Raw genomic sequence first — 26,278 nt, forward strand, 5'->3', positions numbered from 1 at the left:
AAGTTTGCACGCTCTGCTTCAGTGGCCCAGGGTTCTCCAGCTCAGATCCCAGAGGCAGACCTATGCACTGCTTGTCAAGCCATGCTGTGGCAGGTGTCCCACATATAAAGTAGAGGAAGATGGGCACGGATGTTAGCTCAGGGCCAATCTTCCTCAGTGAAAAGAGTAGAGTATTGGTGGCAGATGTTAGCTCAGGGCTGATCTTCCTCCAAAAAAAAAATTCTCATCACAAGAAAAAAATTATAATTATGTATGGTGATGGATGTTAACTTATTGTGATCACTTTGCCATATATACAAATATCGAATCATTATGTTGTACACCTGAAAGTAATGTAATGTTATATGTCAGTTATACCTCAATAAACAAAGTTGTTAAAACTCAGAATTCCTCAGTCACACTAGCTACATTTCAAGGGCTCAGTAGCCACAGATAGCTGGTATAGCATGTTTCACAGCACAGATTATAGAACATTTCCATCATCAGAAAGTCCTATTGGACACTGCTGTTCCAGAGCCTACCGTCCCTCTCACACAGATACCTTCTAGTCTTTACCGTTAACATTTTACTGTACTTTATCAAAGAAATACCTGTTTGTGCATTATGTTCATCTTATGGTCTGTGAACTTCAAAGTTAGTTGCAAGCATTCCTTCTTAGGACAAATATAGGATATGGGAAACTCGATTTAATGGGATTATCTAGGACAAAAGCCGATGAAATCTTAGACTGTTTTAATAGCTTGTGGTGCTCAGGGGTAAATCTGCTGTGTCCTGTGCCAGTTAAACTGCATGTAGATTACTTTCCCTTCTCTACCTGGTTTGGGCCCCCTTGTCGAACTCCTCAGCTACTGTTCATCTAAACTTTTACCTTCTGTGTGCCTTCTTTTCCCCTCCCACTCACTGAACTGGCGATTTTGAATCAGTGCTGTGGTCCACTTTTCCTTGCTCCTTCACAAGGGGATGGCTAAGTACTACTGGAGGAAAACCATAAATGTGCCCATTGGTGCCCCTGCAAATGGTAAAGTGCATTTGCTCTCCATTAGACTGTCAATGCTTTTGGTTAGTCTTTTATTTTGCATTCCTCTCAGCAAATATTTTGAACTTTCACCAAATTTTACTCTTCAAATGTCCTACCCAGTAGCTGATTCTCAGCAGCTGACTCGTATTCTTTATCATGAAAATTAGGGCCCTAGGCCTGAACTCCCCAAATCCCTGTGTCTAACTTCTCACATCAATATTTTGTCTCCTTCCAGTCTCCTGAGATGAGGTGGCCTTTCTTCTTTTCAAAGCAGCCCCATCAGCCCATGTTCCTGACCCATTCCTTACCTATTTTTTCTGGGATTTTGTTTCATCCATTTTATTCTCCCTGCTCCCTTCTCCTCCTTCACTGCCCCCTGGCCCCAGCCGCCCTTTTGTTCTGTGGTTGTTAATTCTGGCTGTACATTACTGTCAATGAGGATATTTTTAAAAATACTGATACCTAGACTCTGTCCTCAGGGATTCTTATTTAATTAGTCTGATTTAATTAGTTGAGATTGAGTCATTGGTAATTTTAAAAGATCCTGAAGTTGTTCTGATTGTAGCCAGAGTTGAGAACCACTGCTTTAGTTATTGCCCAATCTCTTTCCTTCCCTTTTCAATAAAATTTCTTAAGAGATGTCTCTGTTTACTTTGTGCACTTTCTCATCTCTCTTTATTCCTCTACCACTCTGGTCTGGTTCTCCTTTCACTAAAATCCCTGGCGACCTAGTTGCTGAACCAGTGGATACTATAAAATCTGTTCCATGGGTCAAGTTCACTGGATTCAACATTTTTGGTCTTTTTCTTCCCTCTTGAAATTCTCTATTTCTCTGACTTCCATGACAGTACATTTTCTTGATTTACCTCTTCTCTGGCTGTTCCTTCTCATAGATACTTCCTAAATATTTGTTTTCTCAAGGTGTTTCCTTCATTCTGTTTTTCCTCTTACTTACAAGAGGATTTCTTAACTTCAAGCCTACTGACGTTGTGGGCTGGATAATTCTTTGCTGAGTGGGCTCTCTGTTACATCATAGAATGTTTAGCAACGCCCTGGCCTCTACCTACTACATGCGGAAACTACCCCTACCCCGCCCCCCCTCCAGTTATGACAGCCAAAAATGTCTCCTGATATTGCCATATGTCCTCTGGGGGGCAAAATTGTCCCTGGTTGAGAACCACTGCTCTATAAGCTCTCTCTGGCCTTTCTCAAGTTTTCTCACAGTTCTAATAATAACCTATGTACTAAAGACTCCCAGATTTATATTTCTATTTTGATCTTTCCTCCTAATTTAAGACTTGAATCTATAACCTCTTGTTACACATTTCCATCTGGATGTTCCATAGATACTCCAGACTTGCCAAGATGGAAACTAAGTTTTTTTCTTCCAAACCTGATCCTTTTTCTTTATTTCTGATTTCTGAGTTTGATTGAAACTCTCTACCCAGTGTAGAAACCTAGGCGTTAACGTAGAATCTTCTCTTGGTCTCACATAAGCCTCCCATATGCACACATCCAATCAGTCATTAAGTCTTTCTGATTTATTTTTTCCTGAGGAAGTTTTGCTGTGAGCTAACATCTGTTGCCAGTCTTCCTTTTTATTTTTTGTATGTGAGCTGCCACCACAGCATGTCCACCGACAGACAAGTGGTGTAGGTCTGCGCCTGGGAACCGAACCCGGGCCGCTGAAGTAGAGTGTGCCAAACTTAACCACTAGGCTACCAAGACTAACCCAGGTCTTTCTGATTTTTATTTCCTATTTCTCAATTCCTATTTTGTCCAGCCATTTCTCGCTTAGTTCACATCCATATCTTTTCTTGCTTGCCTGCACTGTTGCATTAGCCTCTTGGCTCTTCTTCCTCCTTCAAAGCTTTACCATTCTTAAATTTACTCCTGTATTACCCTTATGGGATTATCTACCCAAATTTTCAAATCTGTGTCATTTCCTTGCTTAAAATCCATTGTCGTAGGGTCCATAACTTCATATACAAGGCCTTCTATGTTTGTAATCCTCCCAAACTCTGCGGGCTTGTTATCTAATTCTTTCTGCTTTTTTCTTTTATTCCACCAATACAAAACTTCTAGTTCTCCACATATACCATGCTGTTTCATGCTTCTATATCATTGCTTAATCTGTTTTCTCTGGCAGAAATACCTCTACTGCTTTTTTAACCCAATTAAATCAGTCCTTCAGTGAATTTAGGAAGCCTTCCATGACCCCCCCAGGATTGTATCCAATGCCCTTCCAGTTCCCCCAGAGCACCTTATGCATTCCTCTCTCATAGTTCAAACTGTGTAAATTGAAGCTATATTAATACTAGCTAGCATTTATGAAGCATACTTTGCCAGACTTGACATCCATTAGTCTGTTTAATATTCCCAACAATCCTTTGAGGTACGTACTATTGAGGAAAGTTGAGATTTTGCCTTATTAGGGTCTATTAGTTATCTGTTGTTGCATAACAAATTACTCTAAAACTTGATCACTTGAAACAGTAATAATCATGTATTATCTCAGTTTTTTTGGGTCAGGAATTTTGATAGGGTATGGGGAGATAGGTTGTCTCTGCTGTATGATGTCTGGGACCACAGCTAGAAGACTTAAAGCCTGAGGGCTGGAATCATCTGTGGGCTTATTTGCTTTCATGCCTGGTGGTTAATACTAGCTGGTGGCTGGGGTCTAGTTCGTGCTGTCAGCTGGAAAATTCACAAATGACCTTCCCTTAGTTTTAAGAGTGAAGGCTAGTGTTTTTGTTTTTGTTTTTGCAAAAAGTCCATTAATTTGGATTTGTCTAATTGTTTCTTCGTTCAGATTAAATATCTGGCAAAGAATACCAAATCCGTGATGTTCCCTTCTCAGTGACAGGGCATGTGATGTCAGCTTGTTCCATCGTGGGTATTGTTAAATTTGACCATTTGGTTTAGGCAGTTTCTGCCAAATTTTTCTTATAAAGGTACCATTTCTCCATTGTAATTAATAAATAATCTGGGGTGATACTTGGAGATTGAGTGAATAGCTGGTTCCATAATAGTTTTTTACATAATGATATTAGCATCCATTGATGATTCTTGCCTGAGTTATTACTATAATGGCTGCAAAATAACGGTTTTCTATTTCTGTGATTCCATCTACAGATGTTAGACAATCTTCTGTACACAAGAGTTTTTCTTTTCTCCCTGCCCCCCTTATCTGTCTGTTCACTTATTTATTTATTTTAGCATAGACTCATGGATTTTGTTTTAATCATTATTCATTTTGATGCTCAAATAATCCGAGTTTGGCCAGAGTAATTGGGTCTAAACATTTTAGGTAGCTGTCCTTGTTCACATCCCTTAAATGAATAAGAGAGTAGGGGCATCAGTGTAAAGTGATCAGGGTATGTTTCTCTGATTATTAGCTGATAATTTCTGGCCTAATGAACAAATACAGTTTCTGCTGAGGTTCCTTTAATGGAAATACTTTCATGAAAATTTTTTCTTACTAAGTAAGAATGAGAATTACCCTAATTTGTTCTTTGTACTGTATGAATGCTTAAAAACAATATAAATTCCTTTTATTAAAAGAAAAATTTTATTACTTATTTATTTTTTAATTTTATTTTTTTTTTCCTTTTTCTCCCCAAAGCCCCCCAGTACATAACTGTATATTCTTCATTGTGGGTCCTTCTAGTTGTGGCATGTGGGACGCTGCCTCAGCGTGGTTTGATGAGCAGTGCCATGTCCGCGCCCAGGATTCGAACCAACAAGACACTGGGCCGCCTGCAGCGGAGCACGTGAACTTAACCACTGGGCCACGGGGCCAGCCCCGAAAAATTTTATTATTAATTAACCTATCTTATAATAGAGATACCTGAGGAGAATCCTAGCTCTTTACTTCCTGTGTAAGGATATGATTCTTGGAGCTGCAGCCGTCTTGCAACCGTGTATGGGAGACATGGCTGATATGCTGATGATGGCAGAGTAGAAAGATGGAAAGAGTCATCTTTCATTGAGTTGCTATACCAAACTTGGGACTGTTTGCCTCCAGACCATTTGTTAGTTAAGGAAAATAGATATCCTTGCAGTTTAAGTCATTCTTAGGCGGATATTTGTTATTTGCAGCTGAATACCTCTTTTAATTCTTATAGTTTATGTAGCTGGAAAAACGTTTGCCATTAGTAGAAAGTAACCATAAAAATAAATACATTAAGAATGAAACAACATTATTAAATTTAAAAACAAAATAAAAATTTTAAATTTAAAATAAACAGTGATAAAATCAAAGTGTCATTTGTTCCCTAATGTAGTCTCCTGCCTGCTTCTCCGACTTCACTCCACACCTCTTCTCCCCTTACTCTCTCCATCCTAGCCATACTGACCTTTTAGTCTCCCACAGTTGCTCTGTTCCCTTCAACTGCAGGCCTTTGCACATTTTGGTTTTATCTGTCTGGATTGCTAGAGTGTTCTGCCTCTAGCCTTGACCCTCCCCGCTCAGGTTAACTCAGACCTATCTCTTGGATATCAATGCTTGGATATTACCTTCTCTGGGAAGCCTTTCCTGACACTCTTACCAGGTCCCTGTGTATATCCTCATAGAGCTTGGTGTGCTTTGTTTTAGCCCTAATCACAGAAGCAGTTTTATTTTTTGTGTGGTTATTTTAATGTATCTCTTTTCCCCACTAGACTGTGAGTTCCAAGAAGGCAGGGACCCTTAGCCTCTAGAACCTAACATAATGCCTGGCATATAGTACATCCTGAAATATTTATTGACTGATTGACTTAATGAAAGAAACATTTTCTACAATTTTATGTCAATGAATTCACACGTTTCCTTTTGAACATAACTTTTGCTGCTCTTAATTTTACATTTTGTCACCTCTGCTGCGTTAAATTGGATTCCAGTTGTTGCCCAAACAACAGTGGTGGGGTGTGGGATGAGCATAGGAGTTACTGTTAATTTCCTCAGGCCGTTGAATATTGTGGAGAGATTTTGAGATTCTGGCTTCTCCATCTCTCCAAGTCCTCAGTGATGTCATCTTCTTGGTCTCTATGACTTAAGAAATGTGGCAGGCTCTTGAATTACAACAAATATATAATCACTGACTTTGTTTCTAAAATATCCCTGTTATGTAAAATCACCTCATGGTGGTACACCTACCTTGGAAAATACTGCCCTAAGATTTTCTTTCTAGCTTGGCAAGAAAGTAGCCGACCATTAGAGATATGTAAAAATGTATTAAAAAAATTTTTTGCCAAATTTATATGGAAAATTAAAAAATACCGTTTTGTGTACCTGTGTATACCTGTTGTATTTTTCCTCAGAGTTCCGTGAGGGTACAGATAGCATCTAATTTTCACTATCTAATTAGATAATTTTCGTATCTAATTTTCTTCATGTAGCAATGTATCTTGTTCATCTTTCCTTGTCATTGCTTGTAGATCTGCCAGATCTGTCACATTTAAACACATGAATAGAATTCCATTTTATGAATATACAATAATTAATTTAGACAATTCCCTAATGATGGACATTGGAGATATTTTAGATTTTATTTTTTATCCTTAGAAACTATATTATATTGAATGATGCTTATATATTTTTGTATGTCTGTGAAACTCTTTCCATATTTTCCATTCTTTTTTCTTTGTACTTCAGTTTGGATATTTTCTGTTGACTCACCTTCAGTATCATTAATCTTGTCTTCTGCTGTATCTAAACTGCTAAACCTGTCAAATGAATTACTAATTTCAGATGTATTATTTTTCATTTCTAAGATTTCAGTTTGGTTACTATATGGATTCAGGTTCTTTGGTGAAATTCTCCATCTTTACTTGAACATATTAGTCAGTTAATTTAAAGCCTTTTTTTTGCTAACTCCAGTGTCTGGATCACGTCTGGGTCTGTTTCTGTTGTCTGTCTTTTCCTCTTGGTATTTGGTGTGTCTGGTAATTTTTGGTTGGATATAGATAGTTTGTGTAAAAATTATTAAAGGCTCTAGACAATGTTTTTTTCTAGAGAGTTCATTCTTTTCTTGCTAGGCATATAGAATGGTGGATGATCAATTTGGTTCTGTTAGGGGCTGTATCAAGTCAAGACTGGGTTGCAGCCCTGATAAGGATAGCCTATTTAGGATTCACCCCTGGTTTCCAGAGGTTTCAGTTTAGAGCCTGATATATTCTGTGGGGCCCTTCCTCCAATGGGTCCTGAATTCTAATCTTGGTCTCATGAGATGGCTGCAAAACTCTGCTCTATTTTTCAGAGGGTTCTACTTGTATTTGATTGGATCCTTTATATAGTCCCAGATTTGGTAAATATTCTGATGGGAAAATTGCTTTGCACTAAGGCCTCCCGAGTCTTTGCCAAAAGATCTGGATTTGCTGTTTCCCTCACAGTGGCCTTCCATTGAAGCTTTGCACAGGATTTTCAGTCTTCTGCTCTTGCCTGGCACAACAAATGCAGTTATAGACACCAGCTACTTCCTCCAAGGTTATTCCCTCTCTAGAATCTTCAAACCAGTTATCTGGATTTTCTAAGTAGCTGGATATTCTAAGTTGTTCTAGGTTTTAATGCTGGTCTGCCACCAACTGCTTTATCTCACCCGAGGGTGAACATCTGTGGAAATGTTTCTTCTGTAGGATAAAATTCTAAGTGAGAAAGTACTGGGTCAAAGGGTATGACCATTTAAAAATTGATATTGTTAAATTGCCCTTCTGAAAGTCTGTAACTATTATATTCTCACCAACAATATTTGAAAGTGTGCCATACATCTTTATCAAACTAGGTGTTATCAGTTTTTATCTTTGCTAATCTGATAGACAAAAACATGAAAGTTACTTTTGTTTTAATTTGTCTCTTTGATTTTCACTTGATTAAACTTATTTTCATATATTTATTGGATATTTATATTTGTTCTATGAATTTTTTATTAATATCCTTTACCCAGTTTTCCTATTGTGGAATTAAAAAATTATTTTGTAGGAGTTTTCTCTCTATGTAGTACAGTTGTATCCTGCATAGTGACGTTTTGGTCAGTGACAAACTACATATGTAACAGTGGTCCCCACGAGATTAGTATCATATAGCCTAGGTGTGTAGTAAGCTATACCATCTAGGTTTGTGTAAGTGCACTCTATGATGTTTGCACAGTGAGAAAATCACCTATCGACACATTTCTCAGAACGCATCCTGATCAAGTGACGCAAGACTTATGATACTAATCTTTTATCTGTATTGCAAATATAAATTTCTTTACAGTCTGTCCTTTGTCTTGTCCTTGGTAACCTTTACTGTGTAGATATTTTTAGTTTTTAGGACATCAGAGCTTTCAGTCTTTTAGATTTCACGCTGTGCTTAAAAAGACTCTCCTTATCCAAGATTTTAAAAATTCATTCATATATTTTCTTCTGGTACTCTCTTTATCTAGTGCTTTTTGGTTGTATTAGTCAGAACTCTTGGTTACAAGTGGTAGAAATCCAATTTAATGTAACTTAAGAAAAAAATTAGAATGTGTTGGTTCATATAACTGAAATGGTTCTTGGCTATATCAGACCCAATGTCTCCCCTTTATAACAAATATCTTATAATGTCCCGTTTTACTCTCCTGATTTGAAATTCATTGATAATACAACCTATAAAGCAGAATTTTAAAAAGTGCACATATGTTGTTATTCTCCGACTAATAAAAAGGAGAAATAAAAGGAAAGTAATATATAAAAAAGTGTATGTTTTAATTTGTAAGTGCTTGGCTGTGACTGTTCTGGGAGACAAAATGAAATATCAGATGCTTGCCTCTGCATGTAGAATCGTTAGGAATGTGGTTGTGCCTTTCCCTCATCAAATAAGCCAAGGTGGGTGTTTACAAATACATCCAGGAGCTTTGGAGGAAGAAGCAGTCTGGTGTAATGTGCTATCTTCTCAGGGTGCCCTGCTAGCACTACTGCGAGCTCTCTATGCTGCACAGGGCCTGATAAAGAGCATAGACTGGTATACAAGGCCATGCAAAGTTATGTCATATGTTGGATTCGTGTGCACCATGGTGGCCGCAAATGCCTAGTTCCTACAAGTGCAACCTACAGCAAGCCTGTCCATCACGGTGTTAACCAGCTAAAGTTTGCTTGAAGCCTTCAGTATGTTTCTGAGGAGCAGTCTGGATGCCCCTGTGGGGCTCTGAGTCTTGAATTCTTACTGGGTTGGTGAAGATTCCATGTACAAATTTTTTGAGGTTATTCTCATTGATCCATTCCATAACACTCTCAGAGGAAATCCTGCCACACTGTGGCTCACCAAACCAATCCACAAGCACAGGAAGATGTAAGGGCTGACATCTGCAGCCGCAAGAGCCGAGGCCTTGGAAAGGGCCCCAAGTTCCACCAGACTGTTGGTGGGTTTCACTGTGCAGCGTGGAGAAGGTACAGTACTCTCTGGCTTCAATGTTAGCACTAATATAAGTAATGTTTGTAAAATTCTTACCTAATAAACAATTTAGGGCAGTCATGTCTGCTTAAAAGTGTTCTTTGTCTGTTAAAACTAGTCTCCAGATTGTTTCATGAATGCATAGTCAAATTATGAAAGTTAAGGTACAGTAATGTTTGAAGACTAAGTGATGGGGTATCTTGTTTCTAACAAATGCTTTTGTCTTGGCTTTATCTTTTTAGGGAGTTATATATCAACATTTAAAATGCTATGTGGTATAATAGGTGTAAAATAAACTCTTTAAAAGGGGAGTGCAGAAACTAGCCCTGTAGATTTGTTGGTGCATGTGATGAAACCCACAGTTTTATTGAGGTGGTGCAATGCTCTGCTGGTTTACTCTCAAGTGGCTGGTTTTTTGGAGTTTGGCAAAGAGAAACTTTTAAAATTGTGTTTTGCTTGGAAAATAGGATGAGAGGAGGATATCCTAACCTCTTGTCATGATCATGTGTGGAAAAATAATGAAAGCTGCCTAGATCCCTCATTTTTAGATTTAATCCAGTATTCCATTTATGTATTGCTGTTTCTGAAAAGAGAAAAGTCTAAAAGAATGCCACCTTTTTTAGGAGAATTGAGTAGACCTATTGCAAGAGGGTTCTCTTGCAAATGAAACAAATCCTGGTTAACCTAAACAAAATTGCCTTAATCCTCCACAGTACCGTTGAAGTTCACGTAAAAGATGAAGGCTCCTAGTTCAATCCCATGGCTCCATGGGATCTGTGGAATTTTGAATTTTGTGCCAAGTAGTCAGTAGTGTTATTTACACTGGTGTGTACTGAAACTATTTGAAATTGAACATTAGGTATATGAGAAGGTTTGTAAGCTAGTAATTAATACTGGAGTTGGGAAGCTGGTGGCCATCAGATAAATGCCTTTCAAGTGTTTGAGGATAAAAAATTAAAGTCAGCTTTAATCCAGATTTTAAATACTTTATCTGTAATGCTAATTTGTGACCATTGTGAACCGTCTAGCCACCTTACGGGGAAAAATGTGGTTGGCTTTACTTAAAAATATATCATTGCTCAATCCAGTCAGTTTTACAGGTCATCTTGGGTCAGCCCACTTTATCCACTCCCATAAGGCTACTGAGAAAAGTCATGTAGTTGGTGTCAATACAAGTCTGACCTTATGTGTTGTCTGCTGTGATTTTTCTCATCCCTGGCCAGCCTACCCTCAGAATCCTTAAGATTCCACAAACGTAGCAGGCCATCAATTGTACCCTCCTTAAAAGCATACCACCATATTCTGTTGAATTTATTCTGTTTGCGCCATGTCTTCCAGTAGACTAGACTTCTGTTTCCCAGGGTAAAGTTGAGCATGTAGGAAATGTGAAGAAAAATTGCCCCAGTTCTTTCCAATTCTGGCTTTGCTGACTTAAGAATGGGTAGTTTGATTTTAATCTAATTACTGGTTTTCTTGAAACAAATTTTCTCCTGTTTTCTTTAGAGGTCTCAAAAGGCTCGGTTAAATGATTTCCAGAAAACATAAAGAGGCCCATAAAACCTCTTGAGACCTAAATTCCTTTCTTCTCAAAAGAAAAGAAATCTTAAACCATTTATTTTGGTTGTGTGTAGAGGTTGTTCAACTGAATGAACAAATAAATATCTATTAAACTAAAAAAAAAGAATGTAATAGTTACAAATGCAGATGATGCAAGAGTGTTATATTGACAGCTCATTACCACAAGCATCATTACTGTAGGGTTATGATTTTTCAAAATGATAAAGAGCTTTTGGGAAAGTTTGGGAGAGGGAATGTATAATTTTTCCTCGATTTTTCACAATAGATGCATTCCTGCGTCTATTCAATATGTATTAAATTCATATGTATAAAAATTCAATATGTATTAAAACCAAGTAGAAAATACTTTAAATTTTTTTTTTTTTTTTTGAGGAAGATTACCCTGAGCTAACTACTGCCAATCCTCCTCTTTTTGCTGAGGAAGACTGGCCCAGAGCTAACATCCATGCCTATCTTCCTTTGCTTTGTATGTGGGATGCCTACCACAGCATCGTTTTTGCCAAGTGGTGCCAAGTCCGCACCCGGGATCCGAACCGGTGAATCCCAGGGTGCCAAGAAGCGGAACGTGTGCCCTTAACTGCTGCGCCACCGGGCCGGCCCCAGAAAATACTTTATGTTTAAGTAAACTCAATGGAGTTTAGGCTCAGTTAATTAAAGACAGTTTTTCTCCAAGTGCATGTCCAGGCAGGACAGTTCTTTGTTGGGCCTGGTCATCTTCCCATTTATTGCAGAGTGGCCAACACTGTTCTTTCTTACCTACTAAATGTGGATGGTATCTCCCCACTTACTGTAACTAGCAAAACTGTCTCCTTGGATTTCTAGATCCCTGTGTAGGGGCAATATTGAGAATCAGTGACATAAATTAGAAGTTCTTAGATGGATCTAGATGGTCAACCAATGTGTTATCTTCATCTGTCTGTCTCTCTTGAATCTACTTTCCTGTGTCAGCCTCATTATTAGATAGCTCTCCCTATGTAAAGTGAAAAACAGCTAGTGGTATCTCCAAGTTTACAAGAACATTAGAGTATTCATCCCAGAGGATATGTCCATCTGTCAGCGTTCATGGAGGGTCTCTGGCTCTGTTTGGATTTTCTGCCCACACTGCTGGTGGGTGGCAGTTGTTATTCTTGTGCATTTTTTAAGTTAAGGATTTATCTTTTTTTCCCAATATGAGTATCTAATTATTTGCAACATAATTTACTGAATAATCCATCTGATTTGAAATATCATCTTTATTATATACACATTTTCATACTCATCTGTCTCTGGATTCTCTGTTTAGATCTCTGTTGATCTTTATTTGTGTGTTCCTATGTCTGTACCTTACTGGTTAACTTTCCATAATTTTATAGTATGATTTGATACCTAGTAGTGAAAGTCCACTTCATTATTCTTTTCCAAAAATTTCTTGATGCTTCTCTTACATTTACCCTTCCAAATGGTTTTTAGGTGCAATTTGTCAATCTCTTTTTCCTCTCCCATCCCTTTGGGATTTTGATTAGAAATGCATTGGATTTATATATTAATTTGGAGACAGTTGGCACTTTTTATAATATTGAAATTTCGCATCTAGGCCAACTTCGCATTGTGCCTCTCTTTGTTTTTTTTGATGTCATTTAGTAAAATTTTATAGTTTCATTTACTTTTTTAACTGATTATTACTGGAAAGCTTTTTGTTATCCATCACCTTGCTACTTACTTGAATTCCTTTATTAGCTCTGATAGTTTTTCATTTTATTCTAAGTTTTCTAGATTATCAGTCATATCAATAAACATTGATTGTATTTTTCCCCTGTGTTTATGTCTCATTATTTTTACTTACCTGTTGCACTATTATCAAAACAAAGTTGTCTAGTAGTATGCATCCGTGTCTTTTTTCTGACTTCATTGGGAGTGAATTAGTGTTTCTTTGTTAAGCATGTTTGCTTTTGATTCCTAACATATGCACTATCACATTAAGAAAGATTTATTTTATTGCTAATTTATTAGGGAGTTTTAATTAAGAATGACTAGTGATTTTATCAAATGTTCTTTGCAGCCCTATCAAAAATGTTTTTTCTCCTTTAAACAATTAATGCTTTTTATTAACTCATAGATTTTCTAATGTTGAACCCATTATGCACACTTTGAATAAAAACTGCTTTGTCAAGGAGCGTTAATCTCTTAATACACTATTGGAGTTGATTTATTCCTCATCTTTTTTAGGAGTTTTGCATCTGTTCATAAGGGGACTGGTAATTTTCCTTTGGGTTATGTTCGTTTCATAAAATGAGCTGGGAAATCTTCCTGCTTTGTTATACTTGGAAATAGTTTAAATAACATAGGAATTACCTATTCCTTAAAGGTTTGATAAAAGTTACGTGTAATTCCATCTGAGCCTGGCATATTTTGGGGGACCAGATCTGTTCCAACCTTTTCAGTTACTTCAGGGGTTAGTGGTCTAGGGCGGTGTTTTACTCATCTCTGTATTCCCAGCTTCTAGCATAGTGTCTGTTTTATAGTAGATACTGAATATATTTGTGTTGGATAAACGGATAATAGTGATTGTTTCTAAGAGATGTATGGAACATGTGAATTAGTAGTAATAGTAGCTAAGAGTTTGTGCAAGGCACCAGTCTGAGTGCTTTACAGATGTTAATTTGTTTAATCTTCACTATACCCTGTGGCGAAGTTACTGTGAATATCTCCATTTTACAGTAGAAACTGAGGCGTAGAGAGGTCAGGTAAATTGCCTAAGGATATAAAGCCAGTTAAATGTTGGAGCCAGAATATTGCAAAAATAAAGATATTTGTATTTGGTGGAATTATAAATTTTAAAAAATACTTGAAAAAAGTTAACAGTATCATATAGCCTTCCCAAATTTTTTAAAAAAAGACTTAAGCATTTCCCTAACTTTCTTGGAAACTTCCTTCTAAGGCACACATACCAGTGTGTCGATAAGTAGAACTTGAAAGTTTTCAGTTGTTTCTTTTTTCTTTCATGTAAGTGTAAATGGAACACAACATATCGTTGGAGCATATTACTCTGCCTCCTTTGCAGGTCTGCCCAGATTGTTCCACATGTACTGCTTTATAGTAGTTGTCATTGTAATGTTACCCAGTGTTTTGAAAGCACGTTACAATTTTATATTTGATAGTTTTTTTTATTTATTAAATTTCATCTTGGCTTCTTGACACTTTGTCCTGTTGATTTGAGAAGCAGTGTAACTTTTTATTCTGCTTGTCAGGCTTTCAATTGGTGGTTTCCATGGACAATGTCTCAGGCTCCTCTTCATTCCACTGATTGCACTGTAGAGAGAATACTTGTCTTTTAAGTAATCAGATGTCAGAGATTAGCCTTTATGGGATTATTAATGTGTTCCTCACACCAGCCTAAGGAGTTCCCCTGAAATGAGATATATTTCCTTTGGCTTTTTCATTGGCATGAGTGAAACCATTTTGCTAATATAAAGAGGGGTGAGTCTTACATTGTTCATTCATTCAAATTTTTATTGAGTGTGCCTAAGTTGTGTGCTCTATCCTCTAATCTGCATCTTTCAAATGATAGTTTATCCAGGTAATCAGGTCCTGAATAGATTAGCTCATTTTATCTAACCTTAAATGAATCTGACCTGTATGAGAAGACTAATTTATTCATTTACACTTGGGGGTATTCTGTTTCAGTGACTGGAAAACTCTTTTCGGGTTGTAACGTAATACCATCTTTGAATTTCCCAGATATCAAGAAATCAAAAGCAATCAGATGGTTATTTGGTATGTATAGAATCAACAAAGGAAACTTCATAATCGTTAGGAGAAATTTCATGCAGATTGTGATAAGTCTAGGGCATTACTCGTATTTTACCTTAAAGAATTTTTTTTAGCATGGTAAAATATTATTTGTCAGTTCTTTTTCTTTGACTGTGTTAGATTAACTAACACATTCATGCTTTCCAGACTTCATAGAGATTACCACCTATTAGTTTACACTTACTGCATTAAGACTTATCTTTATTTTAATGTGTTGTACTTTTTTAACTTTTTTTATTGTTACATTTTAGCCTGGTGTTTTAGCCTCCTTTCTCGTTATACAAAGGAAAGTCCTTTGATCTTAGCAGTAAACTGTCTCTGAATTGCTTTGTAGGGTGCATTACTTCTAAGAATTCCTATCTTAAGACTATGGTCTCTTGAGGTTAACCCTATGTTCTGGGACCATAGTTTTCTAACTACCGATCACAACTCAAATTTTGAGAATTGACGTTTTTTGGTTAACTTTTTTTTCTTATTTAAAAAAAAAGAACCAACATAAGTATATATTGATATGGATTAAAAAGACAACATAACCCAGAAATAGCAACAGTTACACCTTGATGCATAATCTTGTAGACCTTTTTATATGATACCTACATGTATATGATTGAAAAAGAATCATACTATACCTATTTTATAATCTCCTTTTTTATTGTAATAGATTGTATATATCTTACAATATATATTTTGATTGGGCCCCACATGGGATTTTTTCATTCAACAAACATTTGTATATTACTGTGCCAGGTGCTGTTCTATATGTTAGTGAACAAAACAGTCAATGATTGTTCTTTGCAGAGGTTAAGTACTAATGGGGAAAGACAGACAAACAAAATAACTTAAATCAATAGAGTGTTAATCAATAGTAAATGCTATGGGAAAAAAAGGCAGGTAAGGGAAATGCAGTATTGGGGAAGTGAACTTTCAAAAAGTGCAGTCAGCAAAGGCCTTATTGAAAAGGTATTTGAATAGATGTGAAGTGCTTGAAGTGATGGAATGAGCCAGGAATGTGCCAGCAAGGAGAGGCCAGTGTGGAGCCGAGTAAGTGAGAGGAATAGTAGGAAATGAGGTCACAGAGAAGTTGCTGAGGGTGGGACTGAGGAGGTGAGTATCAGATCATCAGATCAGACTGGTAGGCTGTTATTGTAAGGGCTTTTATTCTGAGTGCAGTGGAAATCCAGTGGGGAGTTTAGGATAGAGGAATGACATGGTTTAACTTATGTCTTAAAATAATCATTCTAACTGCTGTGTGGAGAACAGAATGGGAGGACTGCAAGGGGCACAAGGGCAAGGGCAGAAGCAGAGAAACCATTTAAGAGACTGTTGGATTAATCTAAGCTAGAGGTGCCAGTGGTTTCGATGAGGGTAATGAAACATGGTTGGATTCCAGATATAGTTTGACAATGGGCATGATAGGATTTGCTGAGACTGGATATGAGGTATAACAGAGAGAAGAATTATGGTGACACTAAGGTCTTTTGGCCTAAGCAACTAGAAAAATGGAGCCACCACCAGCTGAGAGGAACAGGTTTAGGGGAGAAGGTTTAAGAGTTCAGTTTTGGACATCATAAGTTTGAGGTGCTTATTACACATTCAGATGGTGATGTCGAATAGGCAGAGGTGTTAGCTGGAGATGAAATTTGGAAGTTGTGGCCTATTTGTAGCATTTAAAATGATAAAACTGGATGAAATTGCCAAAGCAGTCAAGAAAGAGAATAGAAGAAAGTTCAAAGAATTGAACCCTGGGCCCTCATTGATAAGAAGTTTGGGAGATAAGGAGGAATAAGCAGAGGAAACTGAGAAGGGACAGCCAGGGACCTAGGAGGAAAACTTAGTGAGAGTACAGCTCTGGAAATTAGGTGCAGACTCTTATCTGGTCTTATCTGTATCTTTCCCTCAAGACCCCCTTCTTACCTGAAGACTCTTATCTGTGTCTTCCCTTCAAGACCCTGTGGATTGATTTCTCTTCTATGGATTGTTAAAATTATACCACCCTCCTTTCTTCCCACCTCTCCCATTTTAGCTACCTGTTATTACTTTATCGAGAAAGGATTTTATGTATTTAGCAACAACAATAAAGAAATCAGTGTAAGTATGTATGTATCAACTGAAGATAATCTCCTAACAACAGCTCATGTACTTATTGGGGCCACTCTGAGCAGTCTCTGTGTTATTGTTGCAAAGACATGGGGCTAACATCTGATTTCCTGAGAAAAAGCAGCTGAGAAAGGGGAATCAGCAGCTGATCAGCTGAGGTTTCCCTGGCTACTGCAAGCCTTTGTATAGGGTCAGCTTTAGAGCTTCAAGGAAGTAGGCTCTCTCTCAGACTTGATTATTACCATTTACTTATTGGTTAATTCAAGCATGTGATAATTTACTGTTCTAGTTACTGGCAAGCAAAGGAGGGTACTGTTAAGAAAAATTCCACGTAAACTTAAAGATCTAATTGGCTTTATTCAGCAATTCGTGATTTGGGCAGCATCCCATCTAGCAAGCAGAAAGGAGCTCTGAGGAGTTGTACAAATGGAAGATTTTTATAGGCAGAAAGAGGGTGGGACAAGTTAAAAGAGTGGATTATTTCAGGCAAGTTCACCTTCCTCTAGGGGAAGGCAGGGGGTCTTATCAGGCAGATTACCTCACTAGTGTTGATCAGGAAATTCCAGACAGATTGGTTTAAAAGTCCTCTCCTGGGAGAGGCTGAAACTGCATTTAGGTTAGATATTAAGTCTTGGTGGGGCTTGGCATAAGTGACTCCACTTTGGTCCTGTTGTTTCTTTTTAACAATATATGTTATTTATTGCTGTGTGACAGATTACCCCAGAATCTTATCAGTTTACAACAGCAAACATTTACTATCTCCCAGTTTCTGAGGGTCAGGAGTTTAGGAGCAGCTTAGCTAGGTGGTTCTGGTAAAGGGTTTCATGAGGTTATACTCAAAATAACAGCTTTGGCTGCAGTGATCTTGTAACCACCAAAGGGAGTCTTCCACTCGCTGTAAGACAAGCCAACAGTCAGGAGGCAAGGTTGTAAGAGAGAAAGGGTCTTTTTATTACAGCTTGCCAGCAAGGGGGAAGATGGTGGACTTGTGTCCTAAAGACCATCTTAAAACTACAGAATTTTGAAGCAGTTTTATAGGGCAAATGGGCTGAAAAAGGGAGGGGGCGTCTCAGGATGTTGACCATCTGGAGTTGTAGTCCTTGAGACTACAGAGCATCCCTGTCTCTCTTCACCAGCGACAGATACCAGCAGAGGTTTTTTCCCAAAGGTCGTTACGTCCCTGGAAAAGCTGAAAGAACCAAGTTTTATTGCCTCATTGGAATAGGGAGGTCTGTGTATAAGCCAAGGCTATGAAAATAGCAGAGCAAGCAGATGTGTACTTCTCTAAGCTACGTGCAAACTAGAGCATTGCTAATAAGGAAAAGTGGGTATTTTGTTATAGCCCCAAGATACTTCCCCTCTGTAAGGTGGCTTCCCTTATGCTAACCTGTGTTGACCATTGGGTGTATTTATCTTAGCTATTTAGGCGGCACTAACCTCTGACCACTTAACTGGGATTGAAGGATCCACTTCCAAGTTGGGTCACTCACATGACTTTTGGCAGGAGGCCTCAGTTCCTCACCATGTGTGGCTCTCCATAGGGCTCCTTGAGTGTCCCTATGGCTTGGCATTTGGCTTCCCCAGAATAAGTGATCCGAGAGAGAGAAAGGAAGAAGGAAAGAAACCATAATGCCCTTTATATCCTGATCGCAGAAGGTAAACACTGTCATTGCAGCCATACATTTTATTTTATCTGTAAGAAATGAGTTACTAACTTTAGCCCACATTCAAGGGAAGGAGAATTAAGCTCCACCTCTTGAAGGGGGAAGTATTAAAGGATTTGTAGACATATTTTAAAACTACCACGGTTCACCCTCTGGCCACAAATTCCTTCCATTTTTCCCACGTGCAAAATAGACTCACTTCCTCCCAAGAGCCACCGATAGTCTTTTCCCTTTACAGCATCAACTTGAAATCCAGGTTGTTGTCATTTAATTACCTCTAAGTGTGGATGAGGCTCCTTGAGTATAGTTCCTCAAGTACAATTCCTTTTGATATGAAGACCTGTAAACTAAGGAGATAAGTTTTCTGCCCCTCACCCACCTAACATACAGTGATGGGAAAGACATATAATAAACAGGTATAGAGATTCCTGTTCAAAAAGAAAGAAAATGGGAAGCACAGAGAAGTCACTGATTCATAGCAGTTCTCATGTTTGTCTGGATAAATGTTGGAGATTCCTTGATTAGGACTTGGTTCTATTTCTGCCCAGGAATGCTTCTCTGTGGCTCTTGTTTCTTCCCTCTAGGCTCTTGATTCCACCCTGTGAGTCATCCTTTCTTTTCCATGAAAAGTAGTCCGAATTTGTAGCTGCATAGTTTTCTTAGCCTGCTTCTTGGCAGTAGAATTTTGAGAGCCTGAAGGCCCCTTCTCATTTAGTACCACCTGTATACCTTTCAGTTTAAGCTGGCTCTGTTTCTTTTTAAAACTTAATTTTATTTGTAAGATAAGTCTCCTATGAATCTTATTGAGATTCATGCCATTAGCAAAAACCACACCCACAGATCTCTTCTAGATAATCTGTTTTCTACTTTGGGCTTCTGCTGGAATTGCTGAGGGACAATACTTGTAGTGGGTAGAAATATATCCCCAAAAAAGAGAAGTTCAAGTCCTAACCCCCAGTACCTGTGAATGTGACCTTATTTGGAAATGAGGTCTTTACAGATGTAATCAAGATGAGATCATATTAGGTTAGAGTGGGCCCTAATCCAATGGCTGGTATTCTTTTTTTGAGAAAGATTAGCCCTGAGCTAACATCTGCTGCCAATCCTCCTCTTTTAGCTGAGGAAGGCTGACCCTGAGCTAACATCCGTGCCCATCTTCCTTCACTTTATATGTGGGACACCTGCCACAGCATGGCTTGCCAAGTGGTGCCATGTCCGCACCTGCGATCCGACCAGCGAACCGCGGGCTGCCGAAGCAGAACATGTGCATTTAACCACTGTGCCACCAGGCTGGCCCCTGGTATTCTTTTAAGAAGAGAGAAATTTGGTCACAGAAAACACAAGGAAGACAGGCATGTGAAGACTGAGGCAGAGATTGGAGTAATATGTCTACAAGCTAAGGAACAGCACGGATTGCTAGCAGCCACTGGAAGCTAGGAGAGAGGCATGGAACAGATTCTCCATCAGAGTCTCCAGAAGGCCCTAGCAACATTTTGATTTCAGGCTTCTGACCTCCAGAGCTGTGGGAAAAATTCTTGTTGTTTTAACTACCTAGTTTGTGGGAATTTGTTATGGCAGCTCTAGGAACCTAATACTAATACCCTTAAGCTTCTTAGAAGCCCAATTGTTTAACTGAATAGTTCTCTAGGCACCACTAGATCTTTCTGAGGTCTTAACAAAGAATTGTTATAGCCACAGTCTTGGCTTATCTTTAACCGTTTTCTTTTGGCAATGTCCTGGATTTGTTCTTTGCTTGGAAGCCCTTTCTTAATTTTCGTATCATTTGGAGAGGCTGAGAATTTTCAGAATTATCTAGTCTTAACTCCTTTTTGTTTAACTATCTTTCCTTTAATTTATCCCTCTCTTGCTTTTTAATGTAAGCAGCAAGAAGAAGCCAAGAGGCATCTTTAGTGCTCCTGTCTGAAAATCTTGTTAGCTGAATTATCACCCAGTTCATGAGCCACAACTTCTAGTTTCCACATTATGGCAGGCAACAACTTTTGCCACTATATAACAAGGATCCCTTTTACTCCAGTTTCCAGTAAGATTTTTCTCACTTTCACTGAAGCTCTCACCCATAACTTCCTCAGGGACCATCATGCCTCTCTATGTTTCTTCAAGGTTCTTCAAACGTTCACTGACACCTTCCTCAAAGTCCTCCCAGCCTCTGACCTCTCTTGGGTTCCAAAGCTACTTCCACATTTTAGGTTTTTGTTACAGCAGCACTCAATTCCAGATATCAAAATTTGTATTAGTAATCTATCGTTGTGTGGAAAATTATCCCAGAGCTTAATGGCTTAAAACAACAAACATTTATTGTTTCACAGGTTTAGTGGGTCAGGAGTTGAGGAGCAGCTTAGCTCAGTGCTTCTGGCCCAGGGTCTTACAAGTTTATAGTCAAGACATCGGCCATTGCTGCAGTCATGTAAAGGATCAGTTGGGGCTTACTCCTATTCTGGCAAGTTTGTTGTGGCTGTTGGCAGGAGGCCTCTGTTCCATATCATGTGGGACTTACCACAGGACTTCTTGACATGGCACTCTCCCAGAGAAAGTGATCCAAGAGAGGGTGTAAAGAGGAAGCCACAGTGCCTTTTATGACCTAGTCTTGGAAGTCACAGATTATCTAACCATATTCTGTTGTTAAGAAATCAGTCACTAAGTCCAGCCTATACTTGAGGGAGGAAGTTATTATTATTATTTTATGATAATTTGTGGACATTTTTTTTTTTAAGATTGGCACTTGAGCTAACATCTGTTGCCAATCTTCTTTTTTTTCCTTCTTCTTCTTCATAAAGCCCTCCCAATACATAGCTGTATATTCTAGTTTATTCTAGTTGTAGGTCCTTCTGGTTGTGCTATGTGGGATGCCACCTCAGCATGGCTTGATGAGTGGTGCCATGTCTGCGCCCAAGATCCGAACTGGCAAAACCCTGGGCCGCCGAAGTGGAGTATGTGAACTTAACTGCTTGGCCATGGGGCCCGTCCCGTGGACATATTTTAAAAGAAACACACAGTATTGTTAGCTATTGTTGAACTTTAGGAATGGTGAGAGTCTGGTATTGGCTACTGCCATTGTTATATTGACTGGCCTAATAGATAAAGTGGGAGCTGGGGGTTAAAAGTACCTATCTTGTCAATTATATCTCAGTAAAGCTGGGGGAAAAAAGAAAAGAAAGTGCGTATCATTCAGAAAATGGGAGATCTAGAGGAAAATTCCTTTAATGTTTTTCTTTTGCTGAGATATTACCCCATATCTCTTTGGGTAACAAAGACCAACTCATTAGGATAAAGGACTGGGTAGATGTACCATCTTAAGTGTTCAGAATGTCAAGTGTAAAGCGTGTGTGTGTTTGCATGTGTTTGTGTTATAAGCATTTGAAACACATTTTGAGGGCTAATACAGCATGTTGATATGTGTTTGTAAAATGGAATTATTCTCGAAAGAAAAAGGACTCTTTAAATAAGTCTCTTACATAAAAACCCCGTGTGTAAAACACATAAGAATGGAACTACCCTTGTTATAAGGAGATAGGCCCAGAATCCCACTGGCATAGCATCACTTCCAGCCTCTCTTCATATTACTGCCAAGGATCCAAGGAACATAGTTTGAAAACTACACCATACAATCAGATCCCTTTCCAGCCTAATTCACAAAATCTGTTAATCCATAAGAAAACAGAGCTCAGGAAGATAGCCATAATAGCAAGATAGCACTGTACCAGGTAGCAGGCTGATTTCTGGTGCTATCTATTGTATAATGGTCAGTGAAAAGCCATTGTGGTTTGGGACAGGAGTTGATGATTGGTCAGGCATGGATATCTGTAAAGTACTTTCGTTCGTCTGTTGTCTTATCTAATATTTTCTCCTCCAACAGAATAATACAACAGATCTTTGCAGGATTCTTTGCAAATTCTGCAATTCCTGGATCCCCACACCCTTTTACCTGGTAAGTAACTAAATGCCTTCTGTCTTACTCTGCTGGAGTAGCATCATTTTAGGTACTAAAGTTTCTGTACCATAGTGAAGAAAAGAAAGAGCTGCATAGGTGAGTATATAGATGTGATTGGCAGGCTGTTAGACTGCTATTAATTGCTGATCCCAAACTTAATCAGAACTTATTTTTTATTGTTCAGGCTCATGAGGGATATTCTGGTCCCCCAGGATGTCTCGGCACTGGATGTGTCTGATTTTGTTCATATTCTGATCTGTGGCTTGTGTTGAGATGGAGAATGAGATGATCCCTGCCAGGCTTGGTATCTGATGTGTGGGTTTTTCCTCTAGATCATATGGGAAGATTTCATTCCTTAAGAGTTTCTGAAATTTCAAACATATTTAACTTTCTTTTTTAAAAATAAGAAGTTTTTTCAGAAGAAACAAGAGGGTATAATTCAGTATCAGAGTGACACTTACGTACGATAGGGATTAAAAAGGAATTTCCTCTTGTTTGTACAATTATTTGCCCCTTCTGACTCTGCCCTGGAAGGCCTCTTTGCTCAGAGGGACCTCAGTCCTTCTACACCATTACCCTATTTTCCAACCTCTAGTTTCTTTAAACATGTTCCAGCCAGAGAGTCTGGACGTCCTTCATCCAGGGCAGTGCCCTAGCCACTCCAAAAAGAGATGCTGCCAACTCCCTTTGGTAATTGCTCTAAGTTGTGATTCAGAGAGACTGCTATGGCTGCTGCTTTACTTGAAAGCTCCTCATTGTCTAGTACTATGGGCAGCCTCTTAGACTGAGGCAAGTCTGCTGTAGATTTTGGCCAGCCATGAAGGGAAAATTCTCCTTAAAAAGCAGCTCCATCTATGTTTAATGTAAGTGGGCACAGAGAAGACAAACTTCTTAACCAACAGGCCATGAGTCACTCTTTTTGCTTTGGCACATTGTGGTATTTTAGGTAGCTTCACATTTTACGTTCCATTCAGTTAAGTAAAAATTCCTAGAGGATGAGAGACTACCTCTGGCTAATCTGTTTGACCTTGAAAATATTGAGAAATTCTTTGCCAGTTGATTCTAGAGAACTAGTGACTTTCCAGTTCTGAGAGAGAGCAGGATTCCTCCTCCAGTTTTTTCTGTGGTGTAAGACAGAGCCTGGTCACTCCATCTAATGCTGTCTGTCTATCTCATCTCATGTATAGGAGCGGGATGCTGCACTCCAACCCTGGGGACTATGCCTGGGGTCAGACAGGGCTTGATGCCATTGTAACCCAGGTGAGGAGCTGCCTTTTGAGGGTGTCTGTTCAGTGTGTCTCCTGGTTCCACAGGCTTTCTGCTTTCCTTCTGCTACTTTCTGAAATGGCGGTCACTCTGCTTTCCCTAATATTTTGAGCTTGTCGGTTTCCATTTTACTAAAGGGATAAATGGTTTACGGGTTTAGCACAGCATCCATGTACTTTATAGGTCCTAGGGGCTTTCTAGAAGATGGATTTATGTCCATAGAAAGAAAAGACTTCCATAACAAACAGCATTTTGTGTTTTTGGCCTCTTGTTCAGTCCTGTGAGGATCCTTTTTAACAAGTACTTCACAAAAAAGGAGGGTATCCTCACATGTTGAAGCAGGAATTTCTTCTAGATGGAGCAAAGTAGGAGAAGGAAGCAGAGAAAAAGGTATTCTTATGCCATGTATAGTTGCTTCCACTTGTGTATGTTTATTTTATTTTAATTGGTTTTTCATTACCCTGTGGATTGCTGAGAATAGAAAGCATGTCGTTTATATCCAAGTCTTCTTGTAAGCAGTAATTTACCTAATTCCTGGCTTACCTTATGCTATTTTCCATACTTCCACCCTTTTCCAAAATTTTCCACCAAAAATGAAGTTTTTGGATCAGTTAAATATTACTTTTTATTAAGCTGTAGTTTTTTTCATGACATTGCAACCCTTTTGCTGCCTCTGAAGTTGCTTTATGCCCAAAGGTGAGCCTTTCAATGAAGAGTCTGTAGGCTTGTACTAATGTCACTCTGAAATTGTAAAGCAATTGTAAGTGTTCTTGCAGCAGGAAAGAGGAAACCCAAGCCTCTCACAGCCTTGCAGAAGAAAGAGCAACTAACGTTTCTAATCCCAGCTCTGTTTTTTCTCAGTTGGAGCAGCTCCCTCCCCAGGGATAGTGAGATGTCTGCCGCTTTTTCTTCTTTTCCTTTTTCTTTTTTTGTAGCTTTTAGGACAACTGGAAAATACAGGGCCTCCCCCAGCTGACAAGGAAAAGATCACATCTCTTCCAACAGTGACAGTAACTCAGGAACAAGTTGGTAGGTTCATGTTCGTATTTACTCTGTCACCTTCTGATCTCTGTTCACAATCCCAGCACCTTTCTATACTGAGGATCTTCAAGGGAAGCTAAAGCACTCCTAAAAATTCCTCTCCGGATGCCCGATATAGAAGGTACCTACTGCTTCATTAGGTTAGTCAACAGGTATTTCCTGAGCAATTACTGTGTTCCTTTTCTAGATGCCATGCAGGAAATAAAGAGGTACAGAGACATATAAAATTTGATTTCTTGAAGAACTTACTAGGAGAAGCAAAACTCACCAAACAAACAACAGTAGAGAAAATAATGTTGAACAGGTGCTACTGACTTTGGGGAAGAAAGGAGAGAAAAAACTTGGAGGTTGGGATTTGTTTCACATCTTCTCTGTGTCAGATACAGTTAGGTACATTAGACATAGATATTATTTTATTTGTAATCACTGAAGGAATTTAGTGATAAGGGACATTATTTTGGACTGAGAGTTTCCTTCTCCACAAATTCTGTTTAAGGAAAAGTATGAAGCAATGTATGAATGTTAGCATGGACATGGTGTCTGAATCAGGTATAAGGAGAGTGTTACTAGACTTGAAATAGAATCTGGTTTGGGGAGTAGTGGGAAGTATAACTGGATAGGAAGGAAGGGGCATTGTTAAAGGGGATCTCGAAATGGACAGAGTAGTTAGGGCTGGATATTTTAGGTACTAGTTAAGTTTTGTAGGTCCCCAAATCCAGGAATGAGGAAATTTAAGTTATTTTTAGGGGAGATTAGTTTGGAGGTAGTGTGTAAAGGAAATTGGAAGCAGGAAAAGGCAAGAATGGATTTAGGGGGCTGTTGCAGCATCCAAGTGGGGTTCTGGTGATGGTGACAATGCTAACAGAAAGGAAAGGGTAGATTCAGAAGATCATTTTGAAGAAGGGCTTTCATGACTGATTGCATAATGGGATGAAGGAGGGGAGAGGGTCAAAGATGACTAAGATTTTGCAGTTTTGTAACTACAGCGGTGGTGCTGCCATCATCAGAGATGGAGTAATTGTGAGTGGGTCTTGGTTTGGGTAGGAAGGTGATGTGAGGTTTTTAATTTTGAATTTGTTGATTTTGAGGTGCCAGCTAAGAATCGAAGTGGGGATGAGCTGGAGATTGCTATGAAGCTAGTATTAGGGCAAATTAGCTGGTGGCAAAGCATAGTATATATTTGGAGGATTGGAGGCTTGGAGTCAGGGATACCACCTCAGAGGCTGCTGCAGTAGACTAGGCATAAGAAGTAAAAGCTAGAATTAGGGCAAACGTGGTAGGAATGGAAGGAAGGAGTGAATCTATTAAGTGGTAGTCCTTCTCCAAATGCCTTGAGTGCTGTGGGGCATGTAGCATACCTCAGCCACTGGAGAGAGAGACTAGCTGGTATTATTAGCTAGACTTGGGAAACTCAGAGTTTGTTGCCAGGTACTCACAATGTAGTTTGTAGCCATTTCCTCTCAGAGAACAGGGCTTCCTGTCTC

The 26,278-nt window shown here is 38.8% G+C and overlaps 1 protein-coding gene, 1 long non-coding RNA gene and 1 pseudogene across 2 annotated transcripts in view; 2 read left to right on the plus strand and 1 right to left on the minus strand.

Moving 5' to 3' along the window:
- Positions 1-26,278, plus strand: part of RNF115 (ring finger protein 115) — a 73,601-nt gene that overhangs the window by 39,478 nt on the left and 7,845 nt on the right. The window contains exons 5-7 of the mRNA XM_023641318.2: positions 22,413-22,484; positions 23,675-23,747; positions 24,689-24,782. Of these exons, the coding sequence (XP_023497086.1) occupies positions 22,413-22,484; positions 23,675-23,747; positions 24,689-24,782 (239 nt within the window). The remainder of the gene's footprint in view (positions 1-22,412; positions 22,485-23,674; positions 23,748-24,688; positions 24,783-26,278) is intronic.
- LOC102147790 (large ribosomal subunit protein eL15-like) lies at positions 961-11,091 on the plus strand (annotated as a pseudogene).
- Positions 14,111-21,110, minus strand: LOC106783186 (uncharacterized). The gene is made up of 3 exons (XR_001380812.3): positions 21,054-21,110; positions 18,312-18,449; positions 14,111-14,276 (listed from the first exon to the last, which is right to left on the minus strand). It is a non-coding gene; the product is annotated as an uncharacterized lncRNA (long non-coding RNA).

Source organism: Equus caballus, chromosome 5 (assembly GCF_041296265.1).
Source record: "Equus caballus isolate H_3958 breed thoroughbred chromosome 5, TB-T2T, whole genome shotgun sequence".
NCBI lineage: Eukaryota > Metazoa > Chordata > Mammalia > Perissodactyla > Equidae > Equus > Equus caballus.